This window comes from Phaethon lepturus, unplaced genomic scaffold (genome assembly GCF_000687285.1).
Source record: "Phaethon lepturus isolate BGI_N335 unplaced genomic scaffold, ASM68728v1 scaffold5289, whole genome shotgun sequence".
NCBI classification, from domain to species: Eukaryota; Metazoa; Chordata; class Aves; order Phaethontiformes; family Phaethontidae; genus Phaethon; species Phaethon lepturus.
The window spans coordinates 33,752-58,920 of record NW_010562630.1 but is presented as its reverse complement, the minus strand read 5'-3'; the positions used below and the strand labels follow the sequence as shown (position 1 = coordinate 58,920).

Genomic DNA, 25,169 nt, shown 5'->3' with positions numbered 1-25,169 from the left:
CAGGGTAAAGGATAACCATACCCACTGCTCCCCAAACACGCATTTAATCACTAGTCCATATTTGCAAGGTGTACTGAGAATGCAAAGTCCTGAGTAAATGTTTTAGCTATTAATTAATACTGAGTAGTAGTGGAAGGAAAGAAATTATTTAGACATTACAAATCTAGTGGGGTATGTATTTTCCTTGGACTTGTAGAACTTTATTATTAATTGCTTGAGTGACTATGAGTTGGAATTCCTTCCTTTGGCATTTGGAGTATCGCAGAGGAAGAAGAAGAGCTGTGGTAAGAGGTAATTGGAAAGAATAATATTTTTAAAGTACTAGTCATTTAAGAGAAGAGGGGATGGCAGAAAATTCCAGGAAATTCCACCTCAGGTGGAAATTTTTTCCTCAGGTGAAGCAAAGGGAATAAAACGTGATGTAATTTGAAATGCTTAGGGAGTTCTTATTTCTTTTACTGTTATTGCTTGGAAGACAAATTATTTCTGCTACTAACTCTCTGGGAATATGAATGTAAAGCATATAGATACTACACTAGCAGAGGAAAAATAGAATCTGTGCTTAGTGTAGGCTTGGTGTTATGCTGAGAGTGAAAGAGCCAGCTGCATATAACACTCACTGCAGGATGTAAGCATAATTTTGAGACTGATGGAAACCTGTGTTCCAGACTGTCAAGTCATCAACCCCTCCTCCTTCAAGTCTCTTAAAAAACAACACTAAGCACTCCCTCTGCTTGCAGGAAAAAGTTTTTGATTCAGAACAAACCTAACTTGCTAAATAGCCTGCACCTCAGTATTTCTCATTGTGTCTTGTAGTTACAAGCTTAGCTGTACCCTCCTCGATTGCATTTTTCTGTATAAAATCACTGACCAGATTAAAAGAATTTAACTAATCTGTTTAGGAATACAAATGGCAATCATGTAAACAATTTTGCTGAAAAAGTATAGCATTTGATTGATTCTTAGTGAAGTACTGAGTAAATTATATTGATTCTTTTTTTAATAAACCCATTAGCCAATTTGGAAGATAATCAGGATGGAAATAATGCAAGTGAAATATGACTAAGTTAGCAAAATAGAGACCCAATCTTCCTGTCTCCTCTCCCTTAAAAAAAGAGAGAAAAAGGAGAAAAAATAGAGTACTCCTTAGTTAATATTAAAACTAGCCAGAAAGTAACCCAAAACATTAGCTGTTTGGGTATTCATATGGAGAGTGGAACATACACCACACATGGCAATCTTTATTTCCTCTTTTTTTGTGCATTCAATGTTTCTCTTATCAATCTTGGTTATTTTTTGTTCATTCCCTAAAAAAGTAAATACAAGGCGAGGCGGGACTTCAAAATCACATATTCATTTTGTGAGCTCAGTAGTCTTTTAGTATCCTGGAAATTTCTTCTGGGATGCAAAGACAGCAGCAACTCAGGTAATTTCTCCCAGTGCGTCGCGTTCCCCTCTGACAGCTCAGTCCTCCACAGGAAGACAAGGTGGAAGTTATTATTACCCAAACAGATTAAGATTCTTTGCCACACAGAAGCAGCAGCAAGGCAAAAAAAAGAGATAGATGGAAATGTTGCTGAAAAACAGCTCATAAATGAGCAAAAAGTCAGGTTTTCCAGTAAAACCTTTCTTATTGTCCAAGGAAAGGATCTTACTGCTTGTATCTTATGTGATGATATGGGGCGGCTGTGGGACGGCTCACAGCTCAATACTGAGAACTCTTACCCTTAGAAGTAGGGCATCATTTGTGGAGGGAAGGTATTATGAAGCTAATAAGAGACAAAAAATTAGTGGCAGAACATCATCACTTTGCGACTTAGTAGTAGTGGGAAGACCAGAGCACAAATGTGAAAATTAACATAGTCTGTCAAAGCTACTGGGGCTGACGGGCTCTTACAGGCCCTTGGGTACATCTGGAGCAGCTGAAGGAAATGCAACAGCCTTTTTATAAAATAGAGTGAAATTGTTTTCTCTACATTTCAGTTCTTCCACAACTGAATCACAGCAATCTTTTAAGGCGAAAAACTAGAAAAGAAACACTGGTGCATCTTGGTTGGGGGTTTCCCAGTGAGGGTACATAAATGTGTGTTTGTAAGTAACGAAAATGTGGAAAGATGCTTTGCCATGACTTCTCCTTAGGCCTGGTTGACCATAAGCAAATAAAGTGGGAAACAACACATCAGAAGAAGTTGCTTGTTGAACAGCCAGCTGACAGTGTGCTAGGTAATGCTGAAAAAGGATGAGGAATGTGGGAAAGCTTGAGTAGGACAGGCTTGTAGTTAGGCTACATCTGGCTGGATTTGCAGCTAGCCAAATACGGGTACTGCTGTCAAGAAAGAACTTGCAAGCAAGAATAAGTATGTCCATAACGGGAGTGGTCCTTGTAAGCTGCATCATGAAGCTACTATGTATACTGCATACCACAGAATCGCAGAATATTTAAGGTTGGAAAAGACCTTTAAGATCATCAAATCATGTATAACGTATGTTGTTTGTGCGCACGTGCCACGCTGAAGTACACAAAATAACACAGGTAATCAATTCGCCTTCATAGGATACAGCAGCGCATACACGTGCATGAACTGTCTGGAGGTGTCTGTGGGTGCTGGCTGCTGGACAGGCACACTCTAATATGTTCCTGCCTGTGCAGTACTGTGCCCTCACCTTGCCACTTACTGATTTTTCTGAGTTATTGGGAGATGTTTCTGCTTCTAAGCACGCTTTGTAACTAATGAGGCTAAGGTCTCTGACCAGTGGCAGGTCTGGGATGAACAGCCAGAAAATAATACAAGAGAAAATCATCAGCACGATCAGGAGTGCAGATGGAACTGCACTGTTGAGAGAGGCTTGTTACACTCCAAAGGGGAAATTAACCAAGTCACTTCATCAGACAGCCTGACACAAAGCAAAAAGTAAATAAATACCAGGCAAGCAAAATACTGATCCTGAAGCAAAAAGTTTACATATATTACCTTTGCATACAGAAATGTAATTTGTAAACCTGTCTTTCAAAAAGTCGTTTCAGAACTTAGTGAATGCCTAAAATCTTCACACCTTAAAAGTGCTTGCATTTCCTAGTGATTAATTACAAAAATAATTTTGATGGAGTTCTTTACTTCTTTATGATATGACCTTTGTTTTTAATTATTAGTGCATGTTCTTACTTTGGGTGTTTGTTGGAGAACAGTTATCAAATCTGTACCCTAAAAAACAATCAGTATTTTACACTCCTTACAGGAACGTCTCCAGTTAAGACACAGGCTGATTCTTTGCTACGTGTCTCCACTGAAACCGCAGTTTCTTGCCACTAGCACAGGGTAGATACTGTCTTTGGAGGACAGTTCTTCATTGCAATTTCTCTAAGATTTTCATCCCTCCAGTCCCAGATAGATCTTGTGTCCCACCGGGAGCTGACCACGGAACTATGCATCTATCTCACACAAGTGGCAGGTACATCCATTTTTCGTTCATTCCTTCTGTGCCGACCCAACACCCTCCACACCACAAGGACTTCTTGGTCTTCCATGGAAAACTGAACAGTGGTTTTGTGTATTTAAAAGACAGGTCTGGGCCAAGCAGGCTCAAATCTAGGAGACCAATACAGAGCAGGTTTCCAACTCGGGTAATTCTCGCTGTGGGCACATGAAGCACCAATGCCACATCTCCCCTTGCCCTAAAGCCAGCTGCTCAGCTGCAGTCAGTCGCTCTGACTTCTGTGCTCCCTCTTGTCCACCTAAAGCCTTCCAGATGAAATTCTTGTCAGACCACCTCTGCAAAATGTTACAACATTGTTTTTTTTCCTGAAATGAAGTTTCATTTTATTCAAATTTCACATTCAAAATACATTCAAAATGTAATCCATCCAACCAGCTTAATTATGACTAAATACCCAAACAATCTAATATACATATACATATACATATACATATACATATACGTATACGTATACGTATACGTATACGTATGCATATGCATATGCATATGCATATACATGTACATATACAAATACATACACATACACATACACATGCACATGCACATACACATACACATATACATGAAATCTGTATTTAAAACAATAGCATATGTTAACAATTGTGAATGTAGTGTGATTTCATTTCACCCTTTTAGATTTGATTCCTCTGGGTCTGATGCAATGCCTTTTCATTCCTGACTATTCCCAGCTGCTGAAATGGCCTTAGGGAACACAGGCTTCCTGGGAGCCACTCTACCTCTCACGAGGTCTGAACCAGGCACACACCAAAAGCAAACTCTAATGCTAAAAAATAAAAGAACTGGAGATAATCAGCCCATTTTTGTAATTCCACTTTGGGTAGGTGGACACAGCTGCCTGCACAGGCTGAAGCTGTTGTTTTTGGCTTCCAGCTGCAGAGTCAGGGAGCAATGAATTAAGTCACAGCTGGAACTTTTTTCTTTGCAAACATATAGCCAGCAATGTAACTAAATCAGTACAGCTCTCTTTCTCCCATAAAACAGATCCATCAATTTTGTAGTCATGATCATCCTAACGGACTGTGCAGAAATACTAGCATTCGTCAGGCTGGAGATGCAACAAATGATTCCTGTGGCAGGCCTGTCATTTCTGGATTAGATGAAGGCTACGTCTAAAGAAGAGTCTAAATTCCATGTAAATGTCAGACTCATGAAAAAGGCACCAGGATAGTGTTCCCTCTGGGTGAATAACCTAAGTGTGGTGGGCAGATGCAATTGTTGGGTCTCACAAATCACATACGCTTCAGGAACAAAGAATGACATCCCTTTTAAAATTTCTCTTGCGATTCACATTAGCAGTTTGGTAATTTAGGTGTCTGAAAGGCTGTGTGTCAGTCTAATGTCTAGTCAGCATAGTTTTGAAATGCCTGAGATTAAAAGCTCAAAGGTGGGTTGTGTCCACTGCTTTGGCTGTGGGATGCTCAAAACCCCAGCACTGCTGCTATAGGACAAGCTGAAGTTCAGGTGCCATTTCGGTCTGACAACAACATATGTGAAGACACACTCAGAGGCCTAGTCCTTTTAATTTTGGGAAGTATGACATTCATGTTCACTCTTACAGGCATGTATTAACCAGAGGTTAATACAGGTTTTCTTTAGTTTAAGTTAAGTTTTGCTGGGGGAAAACAAGTCTTAAAATAGAATTATTGGAACTTTCCTTTCCAGTCTAAATAAAAATTATTGTTTCTTGTAATTTTGAAGAGCCTCCAGCATCCTAATGGTGCTTGTGTGTCTGGTAATGTATGTTAAAAGCTGCTAAATATGTACATGGGTCACATAATAATCATTATATATATGATTTATGGGTTTTTGTCATAACACCTACGGATCCCAAAGAAAACATAGCCAGCAACAGGGATGATAGAAAGCTACCACTGAATGGCACTGCACTGTTAGCTCTACTGTTACCCTTTCTTAAAAGGCTAATATAACCTTTTGAGTTTTTTAACATATATGGGTCCAACAGCTAAATAACACACACACATACAAAATCCAATATTTTTAGAAACCCACAGCATCTAAGATTATTGGTAGAGCAAAGCTATAGCTCAGAAGATTCTGTCTGTCTTGGAGAATGGAGACATTTGACAATGTATTTATTTTCTGCCAGAAACAGTCAAAGAAATGTGCTTGAAGCTGATTTTAATTATTGCTGGTTTCCACAAATCTCTTACTGATGGTGGCCATCTTGCTAAAATAAGGCCCACTTACGAACATTGCTGAGAGTTAGCCCACTGTGAGATGCTGCAAGCAAATTTCCAGACCCTCTGAGGATGTTGTTAAAAGGCAAATGGCAAGTTCTGACATTCCTTGTTTTGTCCTCAGCCTTCCAAGGGAGCAGGTGAGTCTGCGGCTCTTCTTTGGTCAGGACTAAGATCGTACCTAGCCACAACCTTGGGGTTTGAATCCATACTTCAGGATGGTTGTCAGGATCATTTTGATTCTACAAAATGTTGGCTGGTGTAGAACCAACCAAAAGAAAAACACATGGTGATGCTTAGTCTAGTTTCAAGAATCTGAACAGGATTCTTGTTCCCAAAAAGAACCCCTTGTCAGTTTAATTGATCATTTGCTATGGCAAGCAGTGACTGCATATATAGTGCAAAAGTGAGCATTTTTGTATATTTTGAACATTACCTTCCAAATCAGATCTTTAAGTCTAGCTGCAAATGGAGTATTCTTATTAAAAAAAAAAAAAAAAGAAATTAAATCAAAAGCCATCTGATGGTTTCACCTTGGAAAAGGGTGGAGTGGGTTTTGTGCCTACCCAGCAACACACCCAGAGAAGCCCATGATCATCAGGGACAAGGTTAGCCAGTTCATGGCCCGTGGCGAGGATAATGCCTCCCCTGCTCAGGGAATGTCATTCCTGGTTTCCTGTTTTTTTAGAGGAAAGCGGGCTCGCATTGTCTTCCACCACTCGCCCCAGGAAGCATGATATCATTCTCAAACAAAAGCGGGAAAGCTGACAGATCTATCGGGATGGGTGTGACTACAGCACACACCTCGCTGGTCAGCCCCTGTGGAAAAGGCAGCGACTGGCAGCTCTTCCGTACTGAGCTGTCTGCGCGTCCGTCTTTATAGCTAATCTCCGCAGCCCGCTTTTGTTTCTCCTGAATTTGTGGCTTAATGGACATTGCTTGCTTTCTGTGTCAGTTAGGTGCATGTCACCACGTAGGGAAACAGGAGAGACAAGGCAAAAGACTTGGGGTAATGGGACTTTCTTTGCTTCTCCATCCATAACGCTCACAGCACCAGATATCTCCTTAAAGCGAAAAGCTGGAAGTGATCTGAGGGCTAAATAGGATGAATCAATGTGCAGCTAAACAATCAAGAAACTGAAGCCACAAAAGAGGAATTGGTAAACCATACGCAGCCTATTACAGCAATGACTAGATAAGAACACTTCCAAACATGCATTCAACAGATTTTAAACACATCTTTTTTGCCTGTATTAATCTCTAGACTTTTACAGAAGCCAAAAGTAACATCTCAAACCAATTTGTTCATAATTTCACTTAGCTATTAAGTGACTGCCAGTCAAGACAATCTGGAAATTGTAAACCAAGTTACACGGCAATGAGGACTTCTGCCTTTCCTTGCTACTTTCTGGCGTTCATTACAGCACAATCTACAGTTTTACAGAGCATTACCTTTTTATTGTGAGATGGACTGGAATAACCGATGCATCTCTCAATGAAATGGTTAGGAGTGAGTTATGAGCCTAAGGTTATTGTATCAGTTGTATTTCTCGTTTACAGATTTTGCTTGGTATGTTACCAAATGGCTAAAAAGTCAAAATATGGATAGCGAAAGCAATACTCAAATGCTGAGCACCTAAGAATCTGATGGGAAGAGCGCAGGCTCCCTCAGGGCTCTGCTAGTGACAGCTTCAGCAAAGCATCTCTAACATTAATGCTCCAAATACTATAAACTGAATTTGCATTAGTACAATCTTACTCTACACCTTTCTGCAGATGTTTTTTATGACTAACTTTTGCTGAACTAATGACATTTGCTGATAATTCTAAATCATTTTTATCTGTATTTGAAGTGCTATTAACTGATCTTATGCAACGTGCATTTTTCTGCCCTTTCTGTCCACTGACTTTCATCTACATTCCAGTTGTGGCACCTTGTCTAAAAGCTTGTCTAAAATCAGGTACTGGAAAACCTAGAAATGTCAACATTTCCTACCGCACAGCTAGTTCATAAAGCCAGACACAGAAAAAGGTCGACATTTCATCTGTGTTTAGGGCAGATATTCTTAGGGGAAGACATAAATGATTTCAAAGTAATGAACTTTATGTAAAAATTAATACCGTTATACAGAAGAGAAACCCTATTGCAATATGCGTATGTGTCAAGAAATGACTTCAACAATGAAAAAGAGGTAGCAGCTGGTTCTGCATGTAACTAAATCCGCCCCAATAGCTTGGCCGCACTCGTGCCCGCACTCGCTGTAAGAGCGTGGCACAGAGATAAGCGGACTCACTGGAACAAACACAAGTACGTAAATCAATAAAGTGCTGGAGCAAGGAGTAAGGAGTCACATGTTTTGCCTGAACATCGCATGAGAAACAAGGAAAGCGTGACAGGTCGACTACAGATATTAAAGGCTTACCTGAAATCATCAGGCTGAATCCATAGAGAACTAGATGTGCTAAAGGGTCCATGATTTCCAAAATATATCCATCCAGTTCTTACAGTCACTCATGGAGTATCCTTTTCTGAGGGCAGACGTTTACCGGTAACTCTTCTGCATGGTACGCTGTTTACAAGTCAAGAAATCGTAGCACTGGTGCAGGCTGGAACAGTCTCATTTCTGAGTACAGGGAGTTTAAGTTCCTTTTTCCTGTTTCCTTTGTAGATTAGGATAGGAAAGGCAGGATCTTAAAGGCATTTTTTGTATCAGCGGGACTGCAGGGCAGTGCAAATCCCATCCATCCAGCAATACATCAAAACAGTTATCTGGAGCTGCTGGAGAAGCGGCGAACTGCTGTTGGACACAGTCAGCAAAACAGGAACAATGATGGCATCCTCCAGCAGGCGGGCGAGCGCGCCTAAGAAGTCCTCCGCTTAGGTACCGTAGGTGGAAAGTGTCATCCCCCGCTCAGAGTGCAGATCTGCGAATTTCTCAGGGTGCTATCATCTTTTCCCCTATTCATTTAATCCATGTGTAAGCTGCTGGCTGCAACGCATGTCAGCACACAGGAATAAAAATATGAAGTAAACAGTAACAAAACAACCAGCTGAATCCAGTATACACCGAATCCAGGCACAACGCAGCAAACTAGTCCATTAGTTCATGTGCTTTACTGGAAACAATATTTCTTATGTCTGACAATTGGAAACAGGCTGAAAACTTTTTTTCAATAATAAATAGCACCCGGAGTTATTACGACTTCAGTGAGATCAAAATCTCTCATCACTCCGAGAGGTCTCAAAACTCAGAAGCTGAAACAAAACATGAGGAAAAAATAAAAAGAAAGCCACAAAAAATTAATGAACTAAATGGAAAGGCAGCACTCACTATATAAAAAGAATTGCAAATAAAGGGCAATCTTATTTACCACTTGACTAAATATAACCCATGACAATGTAGCATTTGAAAGTCCCGAAGTTGTGCCAAGATGCTAACACCCAGAATGACTTTTACAGAAATACAGAAAAGCGAATAAGCATCATTTTGGAAATGGGGTATGGGTTGATCCTACATTGATTTAATTTCCTTAGCAAGACCTTTTAGCCTTCGCTGGTGCAGCTTTCACAGAGGAAGCCCTTTACACCCAAGACCTATTGCCATGTGGACAGAAGGGTGTCACCTACAGCAGATTTCAATGCACTAACCCAGAGCTGCTCCTTAAATGCCACCCATCCCTCTGAAAATATAACTGAAAGCCAAACCAAGTAGGAACTTAAACCAAAAATACCCTCTGGGTGCAAAAACACAGTGTGAAGTCCAAGCACTCCTTAAATTCCATTTTGAGGCTTAAAGGAGGCAGAATATAAGATAGTTACCTGGTCTCATTCCAGACCAAAACACACACATGTATTTTGTCCGTCTGATTATTGAGAACGTTTTCCTCTGCTCTTAGACATGAAGAGGCAGTGATTATCCACACTCCAATTGCACATTAGCCTTTATAAGCCTGCTGGTATATCAGAATATCAGAATACTTAGTGTGTTACCAGATACTAAGTGTTATCACAATTCCTATCTAGTTGATAACTCTGTTTTGTTGCTCCTTTAACCGACTTCTAAAACAGCCTATCCTTAATTTTTCTTCAGTGTCTTTCAATTTGCTGAGGGGTGGAGGGATTAAATAACTTCAGTCAAGGCTGTGGTTCTCCAGATTGTTATTGTGAGCTTAGCGGAGTTTTTAAACTTTTCATTTAAATCTCACTCCCCAAGGCGTAAACAGGTCACTCCAGTTTTAATGCACCTAAATGCAAAACAATGCATATGGACTGCTGCTGGTACTGATTTTCCAGTATGTATAATTGGACAGGTCAGCTCTTCACTATGTTTTGAAGAATCAAGTTGTACCTTCTGATTATTTCATCTGCCATGACCAGGTAGCTATCTCCAGGACGAGAGCAGACAGCCTAAATGTGTACTACTCCACAAATACAAGAAGGTTGCAAAGACTTGCTGAAGCCAGAAGAGAGGAAGTATGTACTTAGCCAAGTCAGAATTTGGTTGGGACACCAGCCTCAGCAAGCTCAAGTATTTGTTTTGTGTTTCATGATATAATTTCATTTTTGAAGAGGTAAAGAAGAGCATCTATGATTCAACAAACACTGAAGTACTTGTTTATGAGTAATAAGCATTTAAGCTTAGATCTGTTTCTGTTTGGAAGGCTTTTAAGTGCCACAGTTTGATTATTGCTTCCCCTGATATCAAAATTAATCACATCATAAGCTTTTGCTAGACTGTGGAATTTAAAGGATTTTACTATTCTGGCTTATTCTCACTCATATTTAAGTGTCTGCCAGCCCTACCTTCCATATTTTCATGCTTATATTTCATGTTATTAGAATACGAGTCTTCCTAAAAGTATGTCATATCAGTTTTCTGTCCTGTGAACTAAAACCTGTATGACCTAATAATCTGTCTGATTACTGAACAACACAGAAGTTCAGTGCAGTTGTCTGTCCCTTCCACCAAGCATCAACGATATCATAGCAGGATCCCACGCACAAGCCCATCTCTAGCTATCTAGTCCTCAGCTTATGTTGACTGATCTACAAACAAGAGGATTTTAAACCTCAGCCTGTATTCACTATTAAAGAGCAGAAGAATTGGAAATAGCCTTCTGGCAAGAAGTGCAAGAAACTGGGCTAAAAGTGAGGATGGCAGGAAGAGTAAAATATGAATACCGAGTTACTCTAGCTTTTGTTGCATGTGGGTCTAATAGAGGCTGTTGACTACTGGGCTGGCCAATGAGTGTGCCCATGTCACATTCTCAGGTGGGTTTGTAGGTGTATTTGGACCCCATAGACTACACCCCTTGTCTTTTCTAAATGTGCTTGGAAAGACTCAGAAAGGCTGTCCAGCCCCATGTGATTGCTGAAGTGTTGTCCTCAGGAACATCCAGTTTTGCTGGTGGTTAACTTGCTGATTAATACATATCAGCATTCACATCTAACTTAACACCCATCACAATGGCATGCATGAATTTTTAAATTAGTTACAGCAGGGAAACAAATTGTCTTTCAACATGCAAATATAACCCCAACATTAAACATGATTTTTCATAACTCTGTCTCCTGAAGGCTAATTCTATGATATGCCAAGTGCCCTGAACTCCTGACACCAGGCTTTCCTCTTTAGATAAGCAGCACGCTTGTCTCAAGGGCAATCCATTCATACATTTGTAGCACATGGAAATATATGAGGAGGAAAAAGAAACAATGCCACTCTGCACTTCTTTAATCAGGTAGATGTGTTAGCAGAGAACACATATCCTCTCGCAGTGTCTGGCTGTATTATGCTTTTTGGAAACAAGCCATTACTTTGGCCTTGACATGATGTTAATATGTGTTAGTGGGAGGCAGTAAAGGAACTGTAGGAGTTATTACTCACCACCATCAGCTAATGTCAAGCGGAGGTTCAAAAACGATGGAGCTCATGCTTCTCAAGCAGACCTTGTTCTCCCCTACAGAACAGTCTACACCACTGAGGCCAACAACAGCCCCTAAGCCATCTATTTTGGATCACCTGGCACTGAGAGGTAGCAGCCAGGTGGCCAGTCAGAGGACGTGGGCTGTTGCTGGTCTAAGCGGTCAGGATGAGGACTTACCCCTACGCAATGCAGTGGCAGTGTAGAAACTGGAGGGAGATAAGGGCTTCTGCGGTACATAAAGAGAAGTCATACTAACACGGAAGGGACAGTGTGGAGGAGTGGTGATGTTGTAACAGGTGGTTATGAGAAACTTTAAGGTGGGGTGGAAAAGGTGACAGAGTCTGTTTTCTGCTGCAGCTCCTTCTCTTGACTTGGCAGCCTGTGCTGAGGAGGTGCAGTTATTTCTTGCTTTTTCTACTGCCTCTCCTGCATATGCATGCTCAAAAGGTAACTCAGGATTGTAAATACAGCTATGATCAGATTTTTTTTCTCAGCCTTTTTATTTTCTTCTCAAAAAAGAGCTTCTCTTGGATTTTCAGGAGACCATAGTCTGGAAAATGGCTGAGCATTGAGCAGTCTACAGAACAGCCTCAGCCAAAGGGAGCTGTTGCATTCCTGTCTTCCTTGCTAGTGAAATGAAAGGGAATTTACTACAACGGAATTAAACACAAGATCTCATGGGAATCTCAGGTTTCTCTCAAGGGGAAAGTTCAGCTGATGAAAGAACACAGGAGTATTTTAGGGACTCTATATCAGTAAAGTCACTGTGAAGGACATCAGGCTGTTTGACTAAGGTCTATACTCTGGAAACTTGTACTTTGTGCATCACTTGTATCTTGCTGAAATAGGCTTTATGTAGATTTTAGGCCTGTTGTCAGCAGAAGGACAAAAAAATAATTTTTGTTTCCCAATTCTTTGCTGACAAAAGGGACCGAGACTATTTTAAAAGATGCTTGGAGAAAGAGTGAGAAGTGAAGAGCCAGCAATGGTGATGGCCACTGATATGTCAAACAAGTATATAAAGTCACATGGAGTGAGAAGTAAGCAAGCTAGTTATATCCCACTTAGTTTTTATGAAAAGTACACAATGGCATCCTTGTTGCCATTGCTTTTTGAGCCCATTGTTTTCCTACTTTAGACCATGTCTGCTCTCTTTTTCAAAAGATCTGGTTAAAACAGATAATTCTGAACATGTGCTAAATTAACCCCAAATCAAGCTTTTGTTTCTCTGCCAAGATTGGATCAGATTCTGGGAGCACAGACATAAGAGATGTTCATAGGCCTGCAGCCCTGAAGTCAAAAGAAGTCTGGAGTTGAATGAGATTCTCCAGCCTGAAAGAGGCATCATCCAAGAGGAGGTAAGCAGAGCTCATACAGAAGCTACAGAGTTCACCATTTTTCTCCTCTCTGTTCCATTACTGCTTTTCCACTTAATTTTTCTACAATACATTTTGAATGACAAATAAATCTGCATATTTTTGTTTAATGGTAACAACTGTATATCCAAATGTCTTTAAGATATTAACACTGAGTCACCTCAAATGATGCACAGCAATAAAAATATAACAGCCTAAATTAGCCCAGCATTAGCAAGGCAAATTTCACGTCTGTGCAATTTGGAGAGATAAAGACTAATTGTGTAAGCCACTTACACAAAACCTGAACTTTGCAGATCTGACTGCTGCTTCCATGGACCAGGAAATGGGTCATGCTAATTAGATCTCAAGGTCAGTGTTTTCATCCATTACGGCTACGTTCTTAAAATCCTGCTTGCAGGACCCACTATCTTCCACTGAATTAATTTCACACTGTTGATGTGATTCTAATTGTAATTTTGAATTGATGACTGCATCATTTAACCTTATTTAACAGGCATCCAACCAAAAAGTGCAACTTAGTGGTAAATTTGCTATCCACCTGGCTCTGCTTCCAAATTTATGTCACACTGGGATTGGCCAAAATCTTGTGCTAATATAGGAGACCCACATGTGCACTGTTGGTGAGCTGTAGTGTTACAGTTCCTTCTCTTGAACACTCCCACTTCAACTTCAGTCTTCTTTCTGTATGAGAGAAAGATTTCTAAATGGCAAAATTTTTTTGGAGTTTGAACAATATAATTTTAGCAATTCTTGAAATATGGAAGTGTGAATGGCATGCATGTCTCATCATCTTAATGTGAGAAGTTAAAATGTAGATTTCCATGTAGGTAAAGAACTTCAGTAACTTTCATCTCAATAAGCCTAAAAAAATTAACAAATACAGCAAACTTGAACACAAGTCCAAGCCATTAAGCGCCCTCTCTTGATTTACTTTGGAAGAAAAAAAGGAAAAGGAAAGATACTGAAAATTTGAAGGCTTTATCTGGAATTTTGTCTCCCATGCATAACTGTCGGGGTGACTGATACTATTGATAATTTCTGCTGTAATAATTATTTTCTTTTTCTTTCTAACTTTCCAAGGTATTGAGTCTCCCTCACCCCACTTGAGTATTTGTGGGCAAACTCATGTTGTATGTTGGAGACAGAGGTCTCGCACCTTACTCATCCTTTGCTGCACAGCAGAAATCTTGGGCCTGATCCAAAGATACCAGTGTTCAGTGAATCAAGCTCAGTCACTTTAAATGAATGTAGCTTTCAAGGAATCAGCTTTACAAGAGGAAACAAGAGCGGATCATTTTACGTTTCTGGCTCTTTTTTTTTTTTAAATGTGGGCGGCTTCCTCCATTTCACACATTTGGCATATTGTCCAGTTAGTCCTCCTTCCTGAAAGGAGAGCTTGCAAGTGTAGACAGCAAGTCAGGACAAGGAACATTTCTTCCTGTGCTCCAAACTTCTACTGATCCCAACGAATGACCAATCAAAGCTGGGATTTGAATTCAGATCATCTCTGCAGTCATAAATTGCTTAAAGGTTTCCTTCCTTTTTACCACAGAAGAAAAAAATGGCAACTATTTGGTTTGGGACTAATTCAGTTCCCCTTCCCAGTGATTAACCTGCACATTGTAGCATTGCCCTGGCTGGAGTTGTCCCCTACAATATACAGAACATTCAGTGTCCAGTTAGGATTCACTGTTGTGCATCTGTTGAAGTCACTCCAGTTTCATGACCTCTTTCAGAATCTGAGATATGTTTTTTTCACTCCAGACAATTTGCCACATCAACCCCACCCAGGTGCCTTACTACTATGAGGCACGTTTCCAAGGAGTTCACTCAAAGCAGATACTTCGCAGAATAGTTATAAAGTAGTTTAATATCTTGCTCCTCAAATTAAGATATTCTTACGGCTAGTGCCCCATCATTTGGTCTCCCTTATGCCTTGTATTTTTGTTTTATGCTAACAGCAGAAAAATGGCAGTGCACTGGAAGACTTTACAACCACTTCACTTTGGAAATGTAGCCCTCTGACTGTGAAACAGCACATACCGCTTCTAAGAAGCATTAATTTATGTTGTCAGGCAGAAAGCACTAAAAACAAATCTCAGTGTTCTACCTGTCTGGAATTGCTCACAGGAATGTTGCATGTTGCCTTCTAAGCTCACTAACTTAAGGAAAAACATCAACTCATTCTGAAAGTAAGTTTTTTTGATCACAATGGAAAACTGTGGAGGTAAGATGAAGCAGGAAGATCAATAAGAGGATTAACTCTTGCCTGAAGCAAAAAAACAGTTTGCCTGAAGATATGATGATGTCCCTGAATATGGAAACAACATTGCTGCAGTGTCATTCCATCATAAGCTGGGAACAGTGACAGTTGTTCCTACGCTCATCTGCATGCAAAGAAAAAACATAACATAGAAATAACGGAACCTTTGGTTGACAGATTTTGAAAATGATATTCCAGTGAAGTGGGATTTGGAGTGATAGATACTGTAAAACCTGGTATCCTAATTCCTCAGTGGCATCTTCTTGGAGGAGGACCAGGTTAGGGAACTTTTAAAGAAACTGGATATACCTAAGTCCATGGGGCTTCTTGGGATGCACCCACAAGCGCAGAGGGAGCTGGCTGATAGCGTAGCAAGGACATTCTCTTTTTTCATGGTGATAGGGAAAGGATTCTGAAGACTTCAAGAAAGCAGATGTCACTCCTATCTTCAGGAAGAGCAAGATGAGCGAGCCAGGGAACTAGAGGCCAGTCATCCTCACCTCGGTAACAGAAAAACTGATGGAGCACCTTATGTTGGAAACCATTTCCAGATACATGAAGGGAAGGTGATCGTGAATAGATAGCATGGATTTATGAAGGGGAAATTATGCTTAACCAATCTGATAGCCCTCCACAATGAGGTAACTAACTCAGTGGGCAAGGAGAGAGGTGTGCATGTTGTTTACCTCCACATTAGCAAGATGTTTGACACGGTTTTCCATAAAATCCTCACAGATAAGACGACAAAGTATGGGTTAGGTAAGTGGACAGTGAGGTGGACTGAAAATTGGTTTGGGGCTCACTGTGTGATCAGTGGCCCAAAGTGAAGCTGGAGGCCAGTCAGTAGCGTGGCACCCCAGGGGGGGATACCTGTGCCACTACTCTTAACCGTTTCACCAATGACCTGGATGATGGGTCAGAGCACACCCTCATCAAGTTTGCAGATGGTACAAAGCTGTGGCTGATGCACCAGCTGGGTGTGCCGCTGTTCAGAGAGACCTCACAGGCTGAAGAAACGGGCAGACAGGATCCTATCTATCTCATGTAATTCCACAAAGGTAATGCAGGGTCCTGCCCCTGGGGATGAAAAACCCAGGCACCAATACACACGGGGGCCTGAGTGGCTGGAAATCAGATTTGCTGAGAAGGACCTTGGGGTCCTTCCCGGTGGACACCAAGCTGGCCATGAGCCAACAATGCATGGCAAAAAAGGCCAGGATTATGCTGGAGTGTGGTAGGAAGGACATTACCGTCAGGCTGAGGGAGGTGATCTTACCTCTACTCAGCCCTGGTGAGCAGAAGTTTTAAATCTCTCCACCCCATAGATGCTGCCACTTAATCAATGTCCTCTCAGTTTGAAGGCACAGCATAAAATGGATAAAAGATTGCCTGGGCAGAGAGAACTCTCCTACTGATCTTGATATACACACAGGACCCTTGGCAAAAAAGTGCTGTGGGTCTGGTACTTAAACACGTATTAAAAAAAAAAAAAGAGTTAAAGAAAGGGTTCTTTTCACTGAGACCTTAGGAGCTAGATATGGATACAATTTGCTCAGCTTACTACTGGGAATGAGTTAGTAACCTCCTAGAGGGAGATCAAACACTTGCTGCGTAGCTCGCCGTTTAGAATCCAGAGTTCTTTTCAGCCACGGGTGCTATGACCATGATCCAGGACCATAAGGGTGAACTGTTAAAAGAAGGAATGATTGACAAGATTCTGAGACAGAATCAGGTAATCAGGACATCCTTCAAGAGAACGAGAAAAAGAACAGCATGTTGGAGAGAGGGCTTTTACCACAGGCATCTCCTGCAGATTGCAACAAAAACCTGTGGACTTTACCATGCTATCTTACAGAATCACTGCCAAGGAATAAAACCATCCCCTGCCCTGAGTGAAAGAGAATTTAAAGCAGTCTGTTTGTTCAGTCTGCAGCTTTTTTCCATTGTTCATTAAAATACGTTATTCTAGCACAAGTGGAATTCAGAAGGCGATCTCTCCGGCTGATGGTTTGATTAGTAAGAATATTAGACTTCAACTTTATCTCAGAAAATAATGGGCTCCCTCTGGAACAGCTGAAACTTTGACAGGAAGGAAGAGACATTAGTGGGAATTTCCCCTAGATAACAGTCCTTGGTTTATAGAAATCCTGTTCCATTATCTCTACATATTATACAGACATGAATATACAGAGCAACAGCATTTACTGTGCTGAATTTGGAAACACGCTGCTTTCTGCAAGAATCTTCAATATTTTTGTTTTACTTACCTCTTCATACTCAAAATTACAATCATAGATTTGGAGAAATTTAGAGATCAAAATACAGAAATTCTACTTTAACAGACCCAGCACATTTTCTAATTCTTTGTCTACTCCAGTTCTGAAAAGTGAATCACATAATCTACTTCTTTGCTGGAAAACTTTTCTAAGAGAGCAGAACAACTATAAATCCAGACTTCACTGTTTTTTATTATATTTTGTAAAAGGCTAGATTACTGTCTGGCTAAGATTCCCATCTACAGTCAACTGTGCTTTTTTCTCTTTGATCAGAACTAGCTTACAACATACTAGGTGGAGAAAATTATCAATAGGTAGTTTATAATTACATTACATGTAGAATGTGAGGGAAATATATCTACACTGAAATTTCATTTTATGTAAACATTTTCTGAAATTTCTGTATTATAAAACACATTGTTAATTTTGTATCAGTCCTGGTTTTGTTCTGTGTTGAATCTCTCTATATATATTTCTGTCAAAGCAGAGGTTGCATATGACACTGCAGCTTGAAACCTGAGGAAAAAAAAAATTGCAGAAAATACAAATAATATTCCCTTTTACTTCCTTTATTGGTGAACACTACAGAAGTAAAATGTTCTGCACAAGGTCAGTATTAGCTATGTTTTACTACTTTTAATCCCAGCTCTCCCAGTTCTCACCTTATAATTACAGTAAAAAAATAGAAAATAAGGAAGTTAATCAGTTCTCCAGTTGGAAATGAAAATTTGCTGAAAGATCCAAAGTACATTTGCTTTTACTGTAAGACTTTATACTGCGAGGCAATTCTGATTAAAAAGGATGCTTATCTTCCTTAGATGTTTTCCTTACTTGTTATAAATTGCTATTTAAATAGTGATGGTATGCTGATATTACCATTTATCTTATTACACACTTCATTTAAGATAATGCATATGAGAGAGCCTGTCAGGCAGTCCTTATTCAGGGAAAACTATTCTGTTTGGCAGTGACAGGACTACAAGACAATTACAGATTCATTATGCGAAGCAGAATGAAGTTTCACATTTGACATGCAATCCAGCAATAGGCCTCAGCAAAATGTTCTGATGATTTTACACTCATTGTGCAGTATTTCCTTCTAATTTCTAGAAGTTTCTAAAATTCAGAAGTTTATTGCTAAAATTTTTAAATTTTGCAAAAGGAGTGATACTATTAAAACCCCTGACTTCCAAAAACCGGAAAAAATACTTTTAAGAATATCTGTCGCCGAAGTGGTGAGCAAAGGAGCTCAGTAGTCCAGCTTTCCATGCTGCCTGTGCACATCTCTCATTGCTGGTCCATTGGGGCAGGAAGAAAGTGCCTGAGTTCAGTTCTTGGTGTTCTGTAAAGCTTCTATGAGAGCTTTGTTGTATTCTGTGACCAGCTTTCTCACGTTCTTCATTATTGGCTGGTAGTCACTCTCCTGACTTTTTGTTGCTATGACTAATTAAAAGAATTAAGGAAACAAATTGCCAGTGTAAGTATTAGCATCATGAGAGATCATAAGGGAAACACAATACAGTAAGCTTCCTTTTGTGAAAACTGTCAAGGGTTGCAAGTAATGGAAAAAACTCAAACTGGGTCTAAAAGATTTACAGCAATTTACTAGCTGCCATTTCATGCCAAGCATGGTAATAAAAAGAGATTACATGCCAGAGTCAGCTTTGTTTTCATACCTATAAGCAATAAGTCCCTCATGGAAAACTCTGCCCATTGTTACATGGCAAACAAAACCATTTCAAGGCACTCAGCTATTTACAGCCATACAGTTTGGCACTTTAGGACTCCCAGTTCAAGTTCTTGGACAGTCCCAGTCCAAGAAAGCAGGACCTTTCTTTTCACTAGCCCAAGTAGACATAAAACTCTTAGGGATAAGGGTCTGCACTTGTATAGGTAACACACTGTAGCAAGTTAGGAGGCACTTTTAATATCCTAATAAATTTTTTCTCTTGGTTTGTTTTAGAGTTTTTTTCTGTTAGTAAAAATAACATCTAAAATTCTTGCCTTAATAAAATATTCCTGTAGAGCCTTCTTCATAGAGGAGGTGGCTCCAATTACATTACATTGTCCAAGATTTTTTTCATATTTTTTTCTAAGAATTAGAGCACTTACCCGATATAAGAAATGGGATATCTAGTATATGAAAAAGATAATGCTATATTCAGATCCTGTATTATTATTCTTTTTTCCCTCCCTGTTGGCTAGGTTACCATAAAACTGCCTGAAATATATTCTTGTGCCATTTTCTGAGACATGTCGCAATGTCTGTCATCCAACTTGCAACACTGGATGATATGATCTAGCTTTGCTCTTACTTCTACAATTACATTTGTATTGTAATCATATAATAGTGATTCTATGAATCTTTGAGATTTCAGATCTTTTGTTTCCTAAATAATTTTAAAGAAGTGAATTTATTGCAGTGAATTTGAAGTCCCTAGAATATAAAATAAAAGTACAACTATGCCCTACTCAGATCTCTACAACAACTATGGAGAACAGTACAAGATAAGAAGAACCATCACTTCTACTTTAAAAAACTCAGTGCTTTTGCTAATTTCAAAAAGTACCTTATGAAAGTCACTTGCAGCTCATGTTTTGGAAGGTCTTATACGATTAGTGGAATGTGACTCTTTAATTAACATCACATAATGAGAGTGCTACAATGCAGTTCCCCCATCCCAGCAGAGTTTGCAGCTGAAGCATCTCCTTGTCATATCTTAGCACATTTATCTGATTTTTTCCCGCTAATGTGCGATTCCTCTTTTATTTGATAAGACATACATTAAATGCATATAATTTGTTCTTTGCTTTTTCATCATTGTTATTTATGGTGTTTTAAAACAGCAAAATACCATGCAAAGTCACCATGCTATACAGATTTTCAAACAACGCTAAAACTTGATGCATAATTTCAGAGAAGACTGAACAGATGTGAAGATGATCTCATACAAAACCTAATGGTGAAACTGACCCAACAGGAAAAACTCCAGACTGCAAGACAAATTTTATGCTTTAGGACCCCGTAAAATTGTTTCAGACAACACATGCAAGCTTTGCTATATATAATATCTATCAGCTAACTAGACATTTGCAAAGCATTACCTTTCCCCTCCTCCCCTATCTCCTGCTCCCCATTCCGTCCTGTCTTATTCTGCTGGAGGAAACAGACTTCTTCCTCAATTAATACACTGCATGAATTTTACTGTATATCTTAAAGAAAAGGATACATTCCTTCATCATAAAGTTATTTTGCTCATGGTGCTGCCACTTCCTCTCCAAATTTGTAAGCTGAAAACACAAAAAGAGCCAAAAATTAAAATTATAATTATTACACATGTATTTTATACATAGAATCTCCAAAAATCTATCCCCTTATAAGATCAAAGTTTTTTCACAAAAAATCCCACAGAAAAGGGAAACAATGGCAATATGATTTTTAAAGCTGCCAAAGATTAATCTGTATATAATTTAGCAGTTCATACATCTATTTATATAAAAGCACTGCATGTAACTGAGTGGTTATGGAAAAAATCAGCTGAGAATTCAAGACTTGTCATATAGGGAAATATATAAGCAAGTCAGAAGAAGGTGAACACTGCAGGGAGATACTAATTCTCATTATACTTCATATCATTTAAATGATCTCTTCTTTAAATCAGTAACATCTAAAATCACCAAAGATACAATATTTCCTGACACTGTCTTGGACTTTGAGCTATACAGAAGAAACTTCCTTACTTCCATAGTTAAGTTTCCTGTCTGATGCCAGAAGCTGTGATAAGAACAGAGCTGCAGCGAGAAGATTGTAGGAGTGTGGGTTAAGTGCTGGCACTTCTTCAATACTCTCAGCATCAACAGGAAACTAATGTGGACATTATATCGATGGCTGCTTCCTTACAATACAATTTTATAATATTTGTTTTTCTGATGCTACTGTTCAAGGTTCTGCATTTCAAGATATGCCGATGTTATTTTTAAATGCAAACACTGAAAATCAATCTGAGACTAAACGTTCAGTGGAAACTAAGGTAACAAATTAGGAAAATATTGCAACATTTTACTTAAAAGTTTATTCTTAAACTAGAAGATATGAAAATAGTTGCTAAGTTACTTAAAATAAATCTTACAGTATCTAGTAGATAACATCAGTTACTTAGTGTACTGGTTCACAGCAAACATGGCAGTCATTTATTTCCAAGATACGATATTTCTAACCAATTATAATTTTTATTGCCCCCTTTGCAGATGTTGCTAGATGCAATAGAGCCAGTAAAGGAACCTAAGTTTAAAATACTGTCTGATATATACCAAAGGGAATATTCAGTGCATTTTTATAGTAACTCCTTGAATGCCACAACCCATACAGTTGAATGCTTGTAAAATCGCCCAGACCCTCAAAATCTGTAAAAGCTAATGGTACTTCAAAATGCTTGATGTATGTCAATTCATCAGCTATTTTAAGATATACCTGTATTCATTCTCATGAAATTTACACTCATGACATAAAAAGCAAAGAAACGAATCTTTTTTTCACACATTGAAATAGAACTGTAATAGTACAACTACTATTATATAAACTTTTTAGCATCATTATGCAAGTATCTTAACACTGGCTAGCTATCTGTTTCTGATTTACATAATCTCTAGGAGTAAGAATCTGATCTTGGCATAAAAAATACACAGTATCTGAAGTCCTGCAGACTTTGGCTTGCAGCTTGGGGGTTTATATCATCACCCCAGATTTAGTCCTCAATGATCATATGCTAGGAGTGCATATGTGTGTCTCCTCATTTAGAGCTACACCCTCTCATCTGCTCCATAAAATTCACTCCACAAGAAAGTTAACATCTTCACCTTTTAACTGAATTAGAAAAAATTAACCATTCTAAAGAACAAAGATCTCAAGAATCTGATACAATAAAAATCAGTGAAATGCAGAGAAGATAATAAATTTCCATTTTTTAGCTTACTTTGAGGTTATCAATTTTCCTTCTGTACATTCAAACCTATATGCCAATAAACTTTAGTTGCCAAAATGACAGCAATTTATGAGTGTTTATAATGAAAGAATCAAAGCTGCTCAAGAGTTTATAAACTTATTTCCTGATTCACTTTTGAAATGTAAATGTAAATATACTCATACACCAAAGTTCCTTGGGTTTAAAGAAGTCTGAAGAAATCCTAAGACTTCAGTGGTCTCCAAGGAGCAGAAGGATTGGAAAAAGGGAAATGGAATTAATAGTACAGATTGCAGGAAAAAAACTTACCACCATAACTTTAAAAGCAAAAGGAATCTTATCTAATTAGTAGTGACCTTTTTTTCCTGTAGTTTCTAAGTTGGTCCCCAAAACTCCTCAAGCAAAGGAAGGGCAAAAGGGGGAGAGTTCTAAGCAACATTAGTACAAACACTTAAACAGAGGATTTGCCCAATTTTTAAGCTGAGAAAGACTTGTTTCCTAGTAACTTTGAAATCCAAAGCTGACAAGAAATTTATTGGCATGATATTAACTTTTGTTTGAAGATAGAAAATACAACTATGCATTTGCAACACATAACTTTGAAAACTTTTTGAGAAGGAATAAACTGATTCTGCCCATACAATGCTTCCTGTGTATAAGAAAACCAAAACTGTAATAGAAACAACTGAAGAGATAGTATGTAGCTTGATCTATACCTGAGAATGCGTCTCATTCTCTTGCAGCTCTCTCTTCAGTGTCTCATATTCTATATTCAAGTGTTCCATTATTTTCTTGAAAGCATGGCTACGTTTTGTTAATTTTTCTTTGTCATCCTGGAGTCTCTAGTTGGAAAAAATACAACACAATTTGATTAAAGGATGAGCTAATTTGCTGCTGTCTACAGACAAATTATTTTAAGCTTTCAGGATGCTACTTTTTCTTCCTTTCAGAACAAGATTATATGCATAAAGAACTCCTAAGGCTTTTCTCTAGCAATGCATGCTCTATATTAAAGATCATATTCAATGGTTATGAGCAAGCTGTAGATATAGACCATGCTGTATCAGCACAAGTGGGAACACTGATGTCAGGAATTTGTGGGAAATGTATCGCACGTCAAATGGGAAGGGCTCTAGATGGAGTTTGTCTTAGAGCAAATACATGCAGAATACCTTTTTCTTTTTTGTTTGGGTTCTGTGGTTACAATGTTGAATTCAAACTTACAGGTAGTCATACATTACAGCAGAAAAGTTCAGATGAATCACTAAAATAAATGGGAAATTTTGTGGAAGGAAGTTGTCAAAAGGCATTCAGCTGACAGCCTGCTATATGTACCCAGTTAATAAGTCACATATATAAACAGAGCTGCATTTGGATTCATTTGCACTGGTGTTCAAGCCCAGTTTTCAGTTATCAGTCAGGATTCCAAGTCATAGACCTGGATTCCCCTCCACTAGGTGCTCAAAACCACACAAATTCTGTATAATCCAAGGTTTCATTCCTTTCATTACCTTTTTCTTCTCTTCTCCTGATGCTTTCAGAGCTGGCAAATCATTATAGACCTCTAACTCCATTTTTGTTTGTTCAATTTTGTCTTTAAGAGAAGCCAGTTCATCAACCATCTTGCTCTCCAAGAGTTCCATCTTCTGTAGGTCCATCTGCAGTTTTTGACTCTCTAGATCACCAGATACACAATCTCTAATTAACAGTACTTTTTATTTCATAATACATTGCCTAGTACATAAAGGTTTATGCTATACTTAAGCAATACAAACAGCTCCTGCATATCTTTCTGATTTTGATATTCATGGAAATGTTAATGTGAAAGAAAGAAAAAAATTTGATCTTCACAATCATCCTGTAATTCAGACTTCTGTAATACAATTACTGCGTCATACTCTGCAAGTGAAGAGTAATGAAAACATGGTGATTTTGTATATTAGTGTGGTATTTCTGTTTTCAAAGTTGTTTATGGATTCAGTCAATTTCAAGTCTTAAAGCAGTGATGATACCTTACAAAAAGTTGACTGCAATAATGCAGACAATTTACAAAAAAATTTTGTTTCTCTTTAGTTTAAATTTAAATTTTAGTTAAAAAACTAAAAAATGATAGCTTTTAGCATCATGTTGTTTCATTTATGTTGCTTGTATAAGACTTAGTTTTATGAGAGTAAATGACTGAATTTGCTTTAAACATTCACTCTGTACAGGAAAACACTTCCATATCTCCACAGAACAAGAACTGTCATAGCTTACAAAATGAGCGTGTGCCACAATATACAACATTTAATTCTGACAATCCATTAAAAAGAAACAACAGAGATACAGGTAATTAAAGGACTTAGAAGTATGGATGGATTCTTATAGGAAGAGAGATGTAAAGACTGAAACTGTTCAGACATGAGATGCCTAAGAGAGGACACAATAAAGATACACAAAAAATAAAATATACTTTGATTCAGTTTTGGGGATCAGTTATCCACCCTGGGGGTGGAAGGACTAGATGTGCGTAGACTTGTTTTGCATGGTTTTCTGACCAGCAGCCTTGCTGTCATATTTTGTTTGTGTTCCTGAACATTTAAACACATGGGTACATAATCTTATGTTTCAGAGCTGTGTCTAACTCAGAAGAATGATACGAATAATGC

At 38.7% G+C, this 25,169-nt stretch overlaps 1 protein-coding gene across 1 annotated transcript in view; it reads right to left on the bottom strand.

The window, feature by feature from the left end:
* Positions 1 to 18,887: 18,887 nt before the first annotated feature.
* IFT74 (intraflagellar transport 74) overlaps positions 18,888 to 25,169 on the bottom strand; it is a 39,396-nt gene continuing 33,114 nt past the window's right edge. Inside the window, exons 17-20 of the mRNA XM_010294319.1 lie at positions 24,033 to 24,196; positions 23,238 to 23,363; positions 20,791 to 20,851; positions 18,888 to 19,003 (exon numbers count right to left, since the gene is read on the bottom strand). Coding sequence (XP_010292621.1) covers positions 18,888 to 19,003; positions 20,791 to 20,851; positions 23,238 to 23,363; positions 24,033 to 24,196 — 467 coding nt within the window. The remainder of the gene's footprint in view (positions 19,004 to 20,790; positions 20,852 to 23,237; positions 23,364 to 24,032; positions 24,197 to 25,169) is intronic.